At 41.6% G+C, this 13496-nt stretch overlaps 1 protein-coding gene across 6 annotated transcripts in view; it reads right to left on the bottom strand.

Annotated features, from left to right (window-relative positions):
* tcf7 (transcription factor 7) overlaps window positions 1–13496 on the bottom strand; it is a 66084-nt gene that overhangs the window by 14910 nt on the left and 37678 nt on the right. For all 6 annotated transcript variants that reach the window (XM_047606611.1, XM_047606614.1, XM_047606612.1 and 3 more), the window contains exons 4-5: window positions 12585–12711; window positions 1566–1653 (exon numbers count right to left, since the gene is read on the bottom strand). In XM_047606611.1, the coding sequence (XP_047462567.1) occupies window positions 1566–1653; window positions 12585–12711 (215 nt within the window). The remainder of the gene's footprint in view (window positions 1–1565; window positions 1654–12584; window positions 12712–13496) is intronic.

Consider the following 13496-nt stretch of genomic DNA (forward strand, 5'->3'; position numbering starts at 1 on the left):
CCAAATCTCCATGACATTTGATGTAAGCCTTTAAATATTCCTGGAGGGGATTTGTCCAGGCGAAAGATACTGTAGGTTGTAATAAATGGATTTGCGTTGATCCATAAATCAATGGAAGTCTGACATTATAAGTTCACAATCACCCAGCGTGACACTGCGAGCGCACAATCAAACCCCCGGGATTGACGCAAACCTGAACCGAAATGACTGGATATGTGGAACAGATGTGCTTCTAACTGATGCAATCCCTCAAGAAACTATTGGGGAAAAAATCAAAACACAAACTTCTATCGCTCACACTGGATAAAATGTTTGAGAGGGATAGAAGCTCGAGGCGAAAAGCTAAAATTTCCCAGCATCCACTTCGTGACTCGCGCTCGGCGCTGATGTCTTCTTGGCAACGTCGTCCGAGCCTCTTTAGCGATAATCAGAACATTACTCTCAGTCAGCTTTCTCCTGATTATTCTTGTTGACGTTTTAAAATTCTTTTCAGTGCTTTTGTTTTGTCCAGAGGCGACGGAGACTTGTGAGGACGGGGCACGGGGGCATCTCCTCTGACACCAGGTGATGTATGTACCATTGACCCCGGTCACAGCGTGTACGTTTGTTGTGAAACGATGATAATGATGGTGTTTAGGAAGGTTAGTAGGCAACTTTTTTGGGAGAATTGCAGCTTTTCTTTAATGAGCCAGAAGAGGAATTATTCCTGGGTTAGGGGTTAATGGTTAGAAAAACAGCTGAAGCCTATTTGTAGGGATGCAACGAGCAATTCTTTTCATTATCGATTATCCTGACGAGACGGTTACACTTTAAAGCAGCGGTCTTCAAAGTTTCCCTGTGTATTTTTATTCCTCTTTAGGCATGTAAAAAAGGATGCAATTGAATTTAGGAAACTTTTAACAGTTCTATTAATTCTTAGATATATTCATTGGTGCCCTGCTATGAAGTATTTGCACAAAATTCCAGAGGCATTTCTGTCTCTCTGTCGGCCATGTTGATTTTGATTTAAAAAATATATTTAAAAAATTGCACTTCCACCGACTGGCCAATTGGAGGAAGTGTATGGAGTGACACCAAAACCCATATATATACAAAAAAAACTGCTTTTGAACAGCCAATAGTCCAATATAGTGACCTCTATGCATGAAAGGGTTAAACTCTATCTAGTCCTATTTATAAATATACATTATTATTATCATTTTGCATTGAGTATTAAGCTATTTCTTACTAAAATATGTTGGATTCATGTTCATGTGTGTAAAAAGATTTTTTTAAATATATATATATATATAAAAAATGTCTAATCAACCAAAGACTTTGCCCCTCCCTCACAGTACCTCCCACTGATGAAGACCTATGCTTTAAAGTAACAAATGTAGAAAAGTACCCATGATTTTGAACAGTAACCTTTTGTTTAACAAGATTAAGACAGAACTATAAAATAAGTAAGTAATTAAAAGATTGGGTTTCAAATAAAATGTTGAGATGTTACTAACGTGGAACTGGAAGAGTTAATTGTTTTCCCCCTTTACTTCTGATTAATCATTTTTGTGTGCGAGACTCACCAGCTCATGGAGGGAGTGATCTGGCCGACGCCGCCCGGAGGGAGGGAGTAATACCCCGAGAGGTCCTGGGACTGGTGCCTGTGAACGCCTGCAGGACACACACACACACACACACACACACACACACACACACATCGACAGCATTAAAATCCCCATGTTTCTCGTTTGCCTAATGCTCCTTCGGACGTTATAAAACCACAAACTGTTAATAAACGTTTGTGTAGTTTCAACACAGTCGTCCGTTGTTGGGGCAGCGTCCGAGGACCCCTTGGCCCCAGGTCTGATGAGCTATTAGCCACCATTAGCAGCCTGGGAACCTGCTATTAACTGCAGAGGAGGCCTTAACCCTGGTCTCACACACGCCTGGTCCACCCCGAGTGTCTGCGTGGGACCCTCCGCTGGGAACCAGTCGGTTTATTCAGCCTAAGTTCTGGTTTAAAAAAATGACACACACAGGGCAACAGTCTCCATCTCTACTTATAGGCAAATTGTTTTCCGACAAAAGAAACAGACGGCTCGACTCTCTGCCCTCGCACAGTAAATATCCCGTCTCTCCCCGACTGTCTCTCCTCTTTGTGCCCTTCAAAGGAAGTCATTTGTCAACAGGCAGCACCTAGCACTTAGCGCGGCCCGGCTGCTAACCTGTGTTTGCAGCAGAGGAATGCTCTAGATGACTGTAATTTGGCCGCGGCTCCGGGGCCTGTTTCAGGACCCCGAGCTGCTATAAATCTGGATGACAGGAATGCGACTGAGTCAGTCGACCTGTCTCACCGCCCCGATCCGTCCTCCCATCCCTCCCTTCTGTCCCGCCACACCCTCTCTCCCGCTTCTCGCCGCCCCTTCCCCCCCGTCCCGCCCCCCGCCCCCAAAGGTCCAGACTCTAGTGCTCATCGGTCCTGCCCTCTTTTTACCTTCCTTCATTAGTTTTTTTTTTCCTCTTTGTCTGTTCCCAGGATGCATCCGCATTATCCTGCCATTTATTCTGACTGTCTTAATCCTGGTGCGTTTACTGCATCACCACAAGTTGTAATTCAAACACATACAAAGTAGTTTTTTTTATTAACGGTGTGTATTACACTGCCCATGTCAACAAACTTTACAGATTTAGTACTTTTTTATCTTTCTGCTGCAGCGCCTTCACATCATGCGCCACGGTTACATCATGGAGGATTCGGCGGAGTTTGTCTCATCAAACTCAGAAACAGAGTCGAACATGTAGATTTTCTCGTGTCAGGGAAAATCCCATTTATTGGAAACACAAGGCTGCGTTCAGACTGACAATCAACACTGAACAATAACACACACGACCAAAAAAAACAAAAAAAAAACAGAGGGGCTTTTGATGATGTGGCGAAATGCTACAGCTTTTATGACTTTAAATCCAACGCGACTTGTTTTTTGAGGCCTTCTGTGGGACGTTTACGGGACAAATAACAAATAAAAGATCATCCGGGTCACGATGCATCTACAAAAAAACGTACTTCGCGTCTTATATTGGCACGGATCCTTGTATGCTAATGTTATTTCAGGGTTTGATGCACGATGTGCAAACACTGCACACATTAGTCATGATCAGAACTGGACTCTCATGATTACATCTGCGGCTTCTACTGTTCTACTTACTGTTCTACTGTAGCGAATGACTGGAATCGAACTGGAACTTTTTTTTTTTCTCTCTCTCTCTCTCTTTCAGTGGGGGTCCTAGGGTGGGTGGGGTTTCTCATGGTTTCGCCTGTTGCATGTTATAAGTTCGTGCTTCTTGTATAGTGAATTTACAAATACAAATCTAAAACTCCAAAATAAGAGCGACTCGGCTTGATGGAGTTTCTAACTGAAGATGTGTTACAACCCACTGAAGGGCAAAAAGTCTAATTAGTTACTGCATCTTTGCTTAGAAGTCTGTGAATATAAATGATTTCAGATGCAACTTTATCAAGATTCTACATTAAAAAGTATCAACGTTTTATTCTGAAGTGCACTTCTGCACCAGTAGTAGAGGATCATGGGTATTGTAGTAGCTGGTGCAGCCTGAAACAAAGCTGAAATAACACAAATGATTACGTGCAAACTTCTATAAGATATTCACATCTACACTTTACTCCAGAGAACTTGGCCTGCAGCCTCGAGCCACTTTGAGCTGAACTAAAGGTGAAAAACATTTGCTCAAATTAGAACTTGTTCGAGTTAAAATATAGAAGCTTCGCCCTTTAAACGTCTTTCAACCCAACATGTTGTCGTATCGCGGCGTCAGTCAGAAATCGGCCCTCGAGCGAGTATAAATATTGTATAAGATTAAAATTGACTGACACATTTCTTGTAATTATATCTGCATCTAGCACACTGATGAATAACAGCGCTGATAGCAATGGAACACCAAAAGCTGTGGTCACATCGAGAGCTTGACATCCTTTTTCGAAATCACCCATATTCCCTAAAATGACTGTGCGGCAAGCATCAAAACAGGAATCCTGAACAGAAGGCGCACAAGTTTTGGTTTAGCGCTTAATCGTGACGAAAACACAACGCCGGTTTCTGTAAGTCACGTTTTTGTTTTTTTTTCTGGTGCCTCTGCTGTGACACTATCAGCTCTGTCTGCTGTTGGGAAACCTGAAGGGGAAAATTAGTGGCAGTAATGGGGCAGTTTTCGTTGGAATGCCCCCTTTTTTTTTTTTTTTTTTTTTAAAGCCGCCGCCGTCTAATAACAAGTACAGCAACTATCTCACGGTCTCCATGTCAGCGTCTCGGGAAACACTTCAAAGAGAAACCATTTGAGTCAAAGTGGCACTGCGTGAGCTCGGTATCAGAACGTGTGCGTGTTAAACTGAGAGTCGAGGAGCTGAAAATAGTATTCCAGCACTGATAAAGTGCTGTGGTGGTTCTAACCACTGAGAGTGAAAGCGCTGCAGCATCTGAGCATTTAAATGACTTGACAATCAGCCTGTGTGGTGTACATAAAAGGGCCCAAGACCAGAAGAAACTTTGTAGTGTTTTGTTACAGTAAGGGCCGTAATGAGTGATGACAAATTTTACTCAAGCCCTGGAGGAGTAAATTTTTTTTTTTTTTTTTTTTTTTTTTAAAGAGCAAACTTCAAAAAAGTCACGAGTAATAGTAAAAGTCGTTTTCTTACAGTATAAAACTACAGATTGAACGAGTTGTGTCTAATATGACTATTTTAAATTCATCCCGTTATTAATCGCAACACGTTTCCAATACATAATTTCCATTTCTCGTGGTGTTTTTAAGCAGAGTGACTCAGACTCTCACTACCAGTGCAACAATGCAAACGGTAACGGCGCCGTTTTTCCCCGACACTTTATATTGTTGAAAAATGAATTTTTGATTTGAAGTTATTTAAATGCAAGTTCTGTTGAAAACGCATGCAAATTAATGCGTATTTGCCGGTTCCATAACATTTCAGAAAACTTAGAAGAAATTGTCTTAATGTATGAGATCATCTACTTAGTGTCACGTGTGCATGAGTTAAACATTTTTCCCTGAAAGCCTGATTTATTTCCGTGGCTGCTGACTGATTTTCTAATTTACGGTGGAATAAAAACAGCGGATCGCTGCTGTTGCTGCGCTCGTATGTCCACAGAAATTATATTTGTTTTTTGGTTTTACTTAAAAGTTCATAAATATATTTGTGCAGGAAATGCTATGCTAATGATTTAACCAGATTGCACCTCATTTGCATATTTAAATGTGTGACGCACACACAAAAAAAATAATTTAAGCACAAACTGAAACTATATGCAAAAAAGTAAGACATAAGAAAAATAACATCTTCTTTGTGATCGTTATATATTGATAACAAATCAAATGAAAGAAGCTGCATGAACGACTGAATATGTAAAAAAAAAAAGAAAAAAAAAAGTCCCGCTAAAAAGTTTTAGCGGGAAAACTTTCCTGAAACAAATTGCTACTTTAGTTTTTAGTAAATTTTAAGCTAAAAAGCATAAAAAAATGTTTTTGTTTCGTATTTCCGGCATGAATTTGTACATACTTGGTGCTTTTCTGAGACTTTATTGTGGTCAGGTATTCTCCTGGGTTTTTTTTTATCATCATAAAAATAACGAACATCACCAGACTTACTGTATTCTTCAATTAATACCTTAAAAATAGCCGGTGGCTTTCTGCTGAGGTAACCGAAGCGTTCAATACGCAACCAGTCACACTCCTTCACTTCTGTTCACATGTACAGTAATACCGCAAGACATACAATACCGAGTGTCGGTCTCGCAGATGACAGAGTGACAGTGAGCAGACATGTTTCACTTCCGCTTTTTCGCCGCGTATTTTCTGAGCCATTGTCCGAGCCAACAGTCATATCTGAAACGCAGGCAAAACAACGGGGGCCCGTGCTCGGTGGACTGAAAACGCAGCGGCTCGACTTTTGAATCACCCGTGGCCACGAGTCACGGTTGACCAGCTGGATCGCACAGCGTCGAGAGCGACCCCGCGGTGAGGTCACCGACATTTTTAGATGAATGACGCGCGGCCGTTTCTGCTTCTTTCCCCTTCACGGTGCGATGCGTTTATCGGCAGATAACGGTTAATTCTTTATATTAAATTAATTAAAAACAGACGTGTAACAGAATCATTTTGGCCATGAGAACATTTCCAAATAAAAAAAAAACAACATATATATATATATATATATATAGTCTAAAATTTTCTTTAAAAAAAAGCTAGAGGACACAAACGTTACTCTGGTTACCTAGGAAACCGGTATCCTTTCATTCATTGTCTTTCCTGCAGGTCTCTAATTTTAAGTCGTCTTCTCTGCATCAGCATGAGGTGATGACGTAATATATATATAAAAATAAATTTATTATCTTTTTGTGTCACTAAAAACCTATGCAGATATTTGACATTTTCTCTGGACCAGGTTTGTTTTATGTTGCTTGTTTCCAATGACAGTAGACGTTTTCAGCCCAATAAACGAGCTACTAAACAGGTACGACCGACACAAGACACGTGAGAGGAAAGTAAAAGGTATATCAATGCAAACGCAAAGTTTTTTTAAAATTTCACCTGATGTTTTATGCAGCAGTGGAGACAGACAGTGGTGCACGCCGCTGATGGAAACAACACAGGAAGTAAACTGTGCAGTGACAATAAGTGAGAGCTGTGAACCGAGCGTCAATTTGGAGCAGAATTAGAACTTTCTGTGTCGACGCTGAAACACGTTCACGTGAACATCCTGTCGGCTGCAACCGACATGATGTCAAGAAGAAGAAGGAGGAGGAGGAGGAGGAAGAACAGGTTCAGGGAACTGTCACACATGGCTGATGTGTGGTGATTCACAAAAAAATAAAGGAGAGACATGGCAATCACACCTCTCCGTGTAACAGAGAGACAGAGAGAAAAATAGTTGGAAAAAAAAAACAAAAAAGAGTCGCAATAAACCAGTAATTCATCCTCCTGTGCACATCCTGTGCTGTAATTGCCACAGACTTTATTAACCTTAGTTTTATAGTGCAAATATCCTGCTGCAATATCTATACATATCCTGTGGTCAATAGTCACTGTGTACACTGGAACATTGTCTATTGTTTTTATTTGTTTTAAATCAACATGTATGTCTGTACATACGTACACACTCTGCACTTGGTTCGGCGCTAGCGGCCGTGTTCTCAAACGTGTGCGATGACCATAAAGTTGACTCTTATTTGACCTGAATGGCACATTCTGAAAACCCTATACGGTATACGTTCAGGAAACAGAAACTCCAAATGATGCTCGACTGCTTCACAAAACCATATGAAAGATGAAAGGTTTGTTTGCGGATATTTTGCCACATCAGATAATGATGTAAAGTTTCAGTTACTGGATAGCCGACGCTGACTGCCTGCACGTCTAATACCGTGTTATATATGCAGAGTTTAGAGTAAAACCAAAATAAATATATTGAGTCTCATCTCTTTTTATCTGGGGTTCAAGCAAATTAGTTTCAATTTATACAAAAACAACTAGTTAGATCATAAACTTAACATTTAAAAATAGTAAAATAATAATGATAACTAATATTAAGTCCTTCTCTTAGCTTCGTAAATTTACCCTCCATCTTTCCTACAACTGCTTGGATGATGCCTTCATGAAAACTCGGAAATTCTATATTCCAGAGAAAAAAGAAGTTTGGTATATTCGGTGTTGGTATTTGGTATATTCGGTGTTGGTATATTCGGTCATCGCTTGCTGAACATTAAAATATGTGCAATATGTGGTAGGTGAACACAACTGACTCCTTGAACCTGACAATATCCCACATTAACAAGTTTTTTTGTTTTGTTTTGTTTTATTTTGTTTTAAATTGTGTTTAAACACCACAGAATACTTTAAGCCCTCCGTATATTACCAGACTTCCACCTTCTCTTACTAATGCTATTACTTGTTGATTTTGTTGTTATATTATGTTGATGTCTGTGCAGGTTTGTGTACAAGCTAGTGGACACTCGAATTTCAGAAGATGAATGAATTCTATTCTATTCCATTCTTTTCACCATATGATTTGTGGACCTGTGAGTCTATCACATGTTGAGAAACTGATACGGAAAAAGTTTTCGTTATTTCTATTAGTGGGAGTCTGAACCAAGCAAGTGAATTGCGTCTGATGAGCCCCCGCCGGCAGGCGCAGACACGCACAGGGTGATGAGTGAATGTAGAACCGATCGTCTAAACACTCATTTTGACGAAACATCACACATATATATGAAAACTGTTACTGTTTTCGGTCTTGTATTTTCAGTTCCCCCCTGCAGCAGACATCCTGCGCTCAAGAGCCGTCGTTTCAAACCCTCAGATCGCCTCTCCGCAAATTAAGCTCTAATCCCCCCGAAACTCCGTCAACAGGTTTAGAAACGTATTGATCCGCGGTGAACTCAACAGAAGAAGAAGAAAAAAATAAAACATGACATCACAGGTGAGATAGCTCATTCCTGGGAGCAGCTGATGAATGATTTGAGAAGTGAGGTAAGGAGGTGTGTGTCTGTGTGTGCGCACAGCGTGAATGGAGGCAGTGATAACTCTGAGAAAGCTTGCACGAAGCAGCCAGGTGTGTGTTAGTGTGTGTGTTGGTGTGTGTAAGTTAGAAGCAGGTGGCTCAGTCTGTCATTATGAGCTGAGTCACTGCGTTAGCGTCAGCCGTGGACGCGCACACACACTCACACAAACACACACACACACACACAGTCTAGACCCAGACAAGGAGAGTGTGTTTGTAGGAAAAGGGGGATTTCCAGACGGAGACTGCCTCAGGTTAGACTGACTGTAATATCTAATCAGACCTGATAAAAGACTTTTGTTCATCTCTCGTTTCTTTTTTTTTTTTTCTTTCTTCCACCCCTCCTCTCTATTGTCTCGCTCCCAACCTCGTTTCTCTCTCTTCTCCTCGTCGGGACCTGAGAGAGACTTTAAACGCGGCAGCTCCTGAGGAAAATCCGGCGAAGTTAACGCGCTCGTATCTGGACGACGGGTTCCGCGGATTAAACCGCGACTCCTCCGACGGCAGAAGATAACCGCCGCTCAGTTTCTCCCCGCGACTCTTTTATTTTTTCTTCTGGCCGCACGTTTTTGTTGTGTTTAATGTTTTTTTTTACAAACAAAGTCTTAATGAGCTGGATGAAATCATCATGATGATGCTTAAATCAGAGTCATTTGAAGCAACTGATTTCACGTAAACAGACCAAAGCAGATCTGCAGCATTAAGAAGCAAAAAAAAAAAACAGCACACGGTTCTTTTAATTTTCGTGACAATAATAACCACTGAATGCGAGTCGGACCTGTTGGCAGCCCGTGTGGTTGCAGCCGTTTGCCGCCTGCCTTCATATATTTACTAAGAAACCGCAGGATTCTGTTCAGTAGTTACTCAATAAAAAAGTGATCTCTTGGTTTCATTTCTCTGCAAGTCAACAAACCTCCAAATCAATCGCTTGCGCCTGTGTTTCTGTTTCCCTCCTCTTTCCTTTGTCGCGCCGGCGTCTCTCGTGCTCCTGTCTTTTTGCAGAACGAGCAGTTTGCCGCCGAGAGCAGGGATGTGTGGGATGTTCGGCGTCACGGCCTGTGATGGAGCCTGTGACGTTCTCCCGAAATCAAACTCTCCTTCTACTTCAATCACTGGTCATATAAACCATCTACTCATCTTCTCTCTTTCAGTGCGATGCAGTGATTTCAGTAACTCTTGTTCCTTATTTATTAACCAACATCCGCTCGGTTCCAGTCACCGCTGCTTTAGAAGTGCACGGAGAAACTCAACACACAAGTATCAAGGCTACAACCTGGGCTCTGAATTAATCAACCTGTGTAAATGAAACTTAAGCGTGATTACATTTAAGTTAATCGGGAGGGATGCGCTACAAGAGAGGTTAATCCTCATAGGAGCATGAATGTAATGGCAAAAGTTAAGGGACTCAACATAAAAAAGGCCAAATAAATGATCAACACTGGTAAAGAAACTCCTTCTTAACCTGAAATAACCAGACCAAGTTAAGACGCCGCGTCACTGAATCTCCGTTTAAGTTGTGTTGATAGACCAAGTAAAACTAGATTTATTATAAATAATTATAAATAATTTATGACACACTTTTTCCTGAATATTGCCGTCATGTTGGCACGGGCGAAAAGCAAAACGCTAGCGAGCGGAGATCAGTAGCCAGCTTCAAATGTTCAAAAAAAATAAATAAATAAAAATGGATCCCATCAACCAATCAGGAAATGATGTGTCAACGGTTGCTAAGGAAGAGGGAAGTACGACAGAGTTATAACTAATGGAAATAGATAAAAATAGCTTTGTTGTTTGCAAAAATTTGCACATAACTTTTTTAAATTTACACTTTAGATTTGCATCTAAGTGTTAATCAAGTGTTAAAAATAGTTCATTAAACGTGTTTGTGGTTTTCACAGTGAAAATGTAACTTTCTCCTACTCGTACTTTATGGTTTTAGTGTGGTTTTAGCGCCAGTGTGTTAATACAGTTTGTCAAAAATAAAAAAAAATATATAATTGTGAGGTTATGTTCAAAAGAGTGACACCAAACGAGGTAATGAAAACCGTTTTTTAAGATGAAACACAACCAAAAGTAGCGAAAAATGTCCGATTCTACTCAGGACTCCAGAGGGTTAAAAACATGGACGTGGACTTATTGGGACATTTCTTGGGAGAATTTGTTTTGAGTCCAAATCATGATAAATCAGCCTCTGGGAATTATGAATACATCCGAGATTAAAATGAGTAATTGCGCCGGAGCAAAATGTGAGACAGACCCGGTAACTGTGCCACCCCGTCAAGCTCCTGCCCCGAGCACGGCAAAAACTCCGATAGTGTTTAAATGTCAGGGTGTGTTTGTTTGGGACTTTCAAACAGAGCGCTGTGTGTGTTTGTGTGCGCAGTGCTCGCTAAGGAGAACCTCGTGTGCGCCGCTGCGATGGTTTTGCGCGATTGTCACCCTAATTGTTTCCATCTTTGTGTGTGTGTTAGTGTGCCTGTGTGTGGCTGGCGGTCCCTTCAGAAGGCCAGGCCACTTCAGAGCGGCAGTGGGACCGCCACAGGCTTACGGAGTCGGTGCTCCCACTTCACACACTGTGTGCGTGCCTGAGTGTATGCGTGTGTGTCCATGTGTGAGGCGAGGGGGGATCAACAAATGCTGTGTGTGTATATGAAAGAGACAGAGAGGTGGTGGTGGCGGTGGTGGAAGGGGATACGAATATATTACATTTGTTATATTTCATTACGTGCGTGTGTGTCGCCGGGCGAAACGATAGCGTTCATGTGTGTGTGTGTGTGTGTGCGCGTGCGGACGTGATGGACGACGTGTCGACGCGGATCGTGCTTTGCGCGGATGAGGATTCCAGCGACGATTCGGCAGCCGTCTGGAGGCTGGGTTTACTGCTGGATGTAGATGTGAGTCTGCGAGGAACCTCTTAAATCTAACTAACAAGATTTCAAGTCGTCGTCCAGGTTCTGGTAAATATAAAACCAGGTTAATCTGCCTCTAAACGCCGGACCGGGGCGATACCGGGAACTTTATCGATCCGATACCAGGTAAACATGGGGCTAGTATCGCCGATAACGACGACGGTCGTTGAATAACTTGGTTAATTTTCCCTTTAGTTAGTCGATTATGATAAAATACGGGACGAATGTTTAGGCCCCGGCTGTCAAACATAAGGCCGGAGGCTCCAATCTGGCCCGTGGGATGGATTTGCAAAAATTACACAGAAGATATTAGCTGAAAAAATTGCAATAAAATAAGAAATTGCACTTGCACCTCACACTTCTCAAGAAATTTGCAGTTGTTCATAACGTGTAGCTGTGCTTTTCTGCATTATAGCAAAGAGAAACGTTTGGAGTTAAATTAATAAGCTATTGTGAACTAAAATGAGTTTTACACCCCCGATTTAGGGAAATAACCTGTTTGTTTTTTTTAAACTAAATACAATATAAAACAATTAAAAAATCCCCTTTTACGACACACAATTGCTTTAGAGAAAAAAGTGCAAAATAAGAAAAAGGTAAAAATGTAAACAACACAACAACAACGGGGGAATAAAGTTGGTAATGTAATAATAAATATAAAAATTGCTCAGAGAGGAAAGTACCAACAGAATTCAATAACACCGTCAGTTCCAGCTGCTGCTGTGATGCTACGATTTAAGGGTCAAACTCTGTTCATATCCACCTTTTACTACAGGTGTAGATGGAGAAGACACACACTTGAAGAGAAGCTGCACTAACATTAATTAATTAACTGAACGTATAGAAGAGAAACTGTATCTCATCACGATAGTATTGAGCCTTGGTATCGATACTATTGATATTTAGATCGATATCCCCGGCCCTAATAAATGCATGTGGTCGTGTGAGCTTCAGCTGGACACCACCCACAGATTAAGACCCAAACGGGCTCAGAGCCGAAGGAGCCACGCGTGGCAGAAAGAAAGGGAGGACTGTGCACGCTCCGCCTCGCGCCGACATAAAAACTAACATCACTCGTGTTTGATCAGGTGTGTTTGCGCTCCCACCTGTCTTCTGGCTCATGTCTGTGGGCAGGTGCGGAGGACTCGGGCTGAAGTGGTCGTTGCTGTACGGCAGGAGGGACGTCAGCGGGTGCATCCCGTGAGACTGCTGCACCACCGAGACTTTGTTGGACTGCGGAGAGGACACAAAACAAGACAAATTCATTCATGAGGCCGTGATTATTTTTTTTTTCTTTTTTTTTTTGGTGAGAAATGAGGCGAGTTTGAGGAGAATTCTAAACACGAGGCCTCACAGTTAATCTTGAAGTTAACACCCGCTCATTATCATTTGTGTAAACTTACAAGAATAAATATGAAGTAGCATGCTTCCTGTAAATCTTGTCAAGATTTACAGCTTAACACTGTTGGCTGACACAGCGAGAGTTATGAGAGACTTAAATAATGGCTCTGAAAACAACAATCGGTCGAGACAATGCACAACGTTTTATATTCTGGTGGAATAAACTGATTAAACCGCGAGGAGACGATTTCGTGATTCCAGACTCCATCATAATTTGATCACAAACTCAAGACATTTCTAAATCTCCATCATTGTAATTTCCACTAATGTTCGCTTTGAAAGGCGGTTAAGATTCAGGATCACGCATTCAGGCGAGCGCGATCAAAGAGCATCACGATTATGCGCGTTTTCCCTTCATTCATTCGCTTGTAAAAAAGAAACAAGACGTGAAAAGATTGAGGGAAATCTGTTCTCTCCTCCGAACTGATGCGCTGACGGCGGATTGCACCGACGCGCAAAGACGCAAACGTACGCGTCTCAGAATTTAGCGTCTACCTTACGCTAGCGGGGACATTAGCATGTGCTCACACACACACACACATGCAGGACTGAAAGAAAGGAAAAAAGCTGGACATTTTATACATGGTTTGGTACAAAACAGATGGGCAGTACTTTGC

The sequence above is a fragment of the Mugil cephalus genome, chromosome 15, assembly GCF_022458985.1.
Source record: "Mugil cephalus isolate CIBA_MC_2020 chromosome 15, CIBA_Mcephalus_1.1, whole genome shotgun sequence".
Lineage (NCBI taxonomy): Eukaryota > Metazoa > Chordata > Actinopteri > Mugiliformes > Mugilidae > Mugil > Mugil cephalus.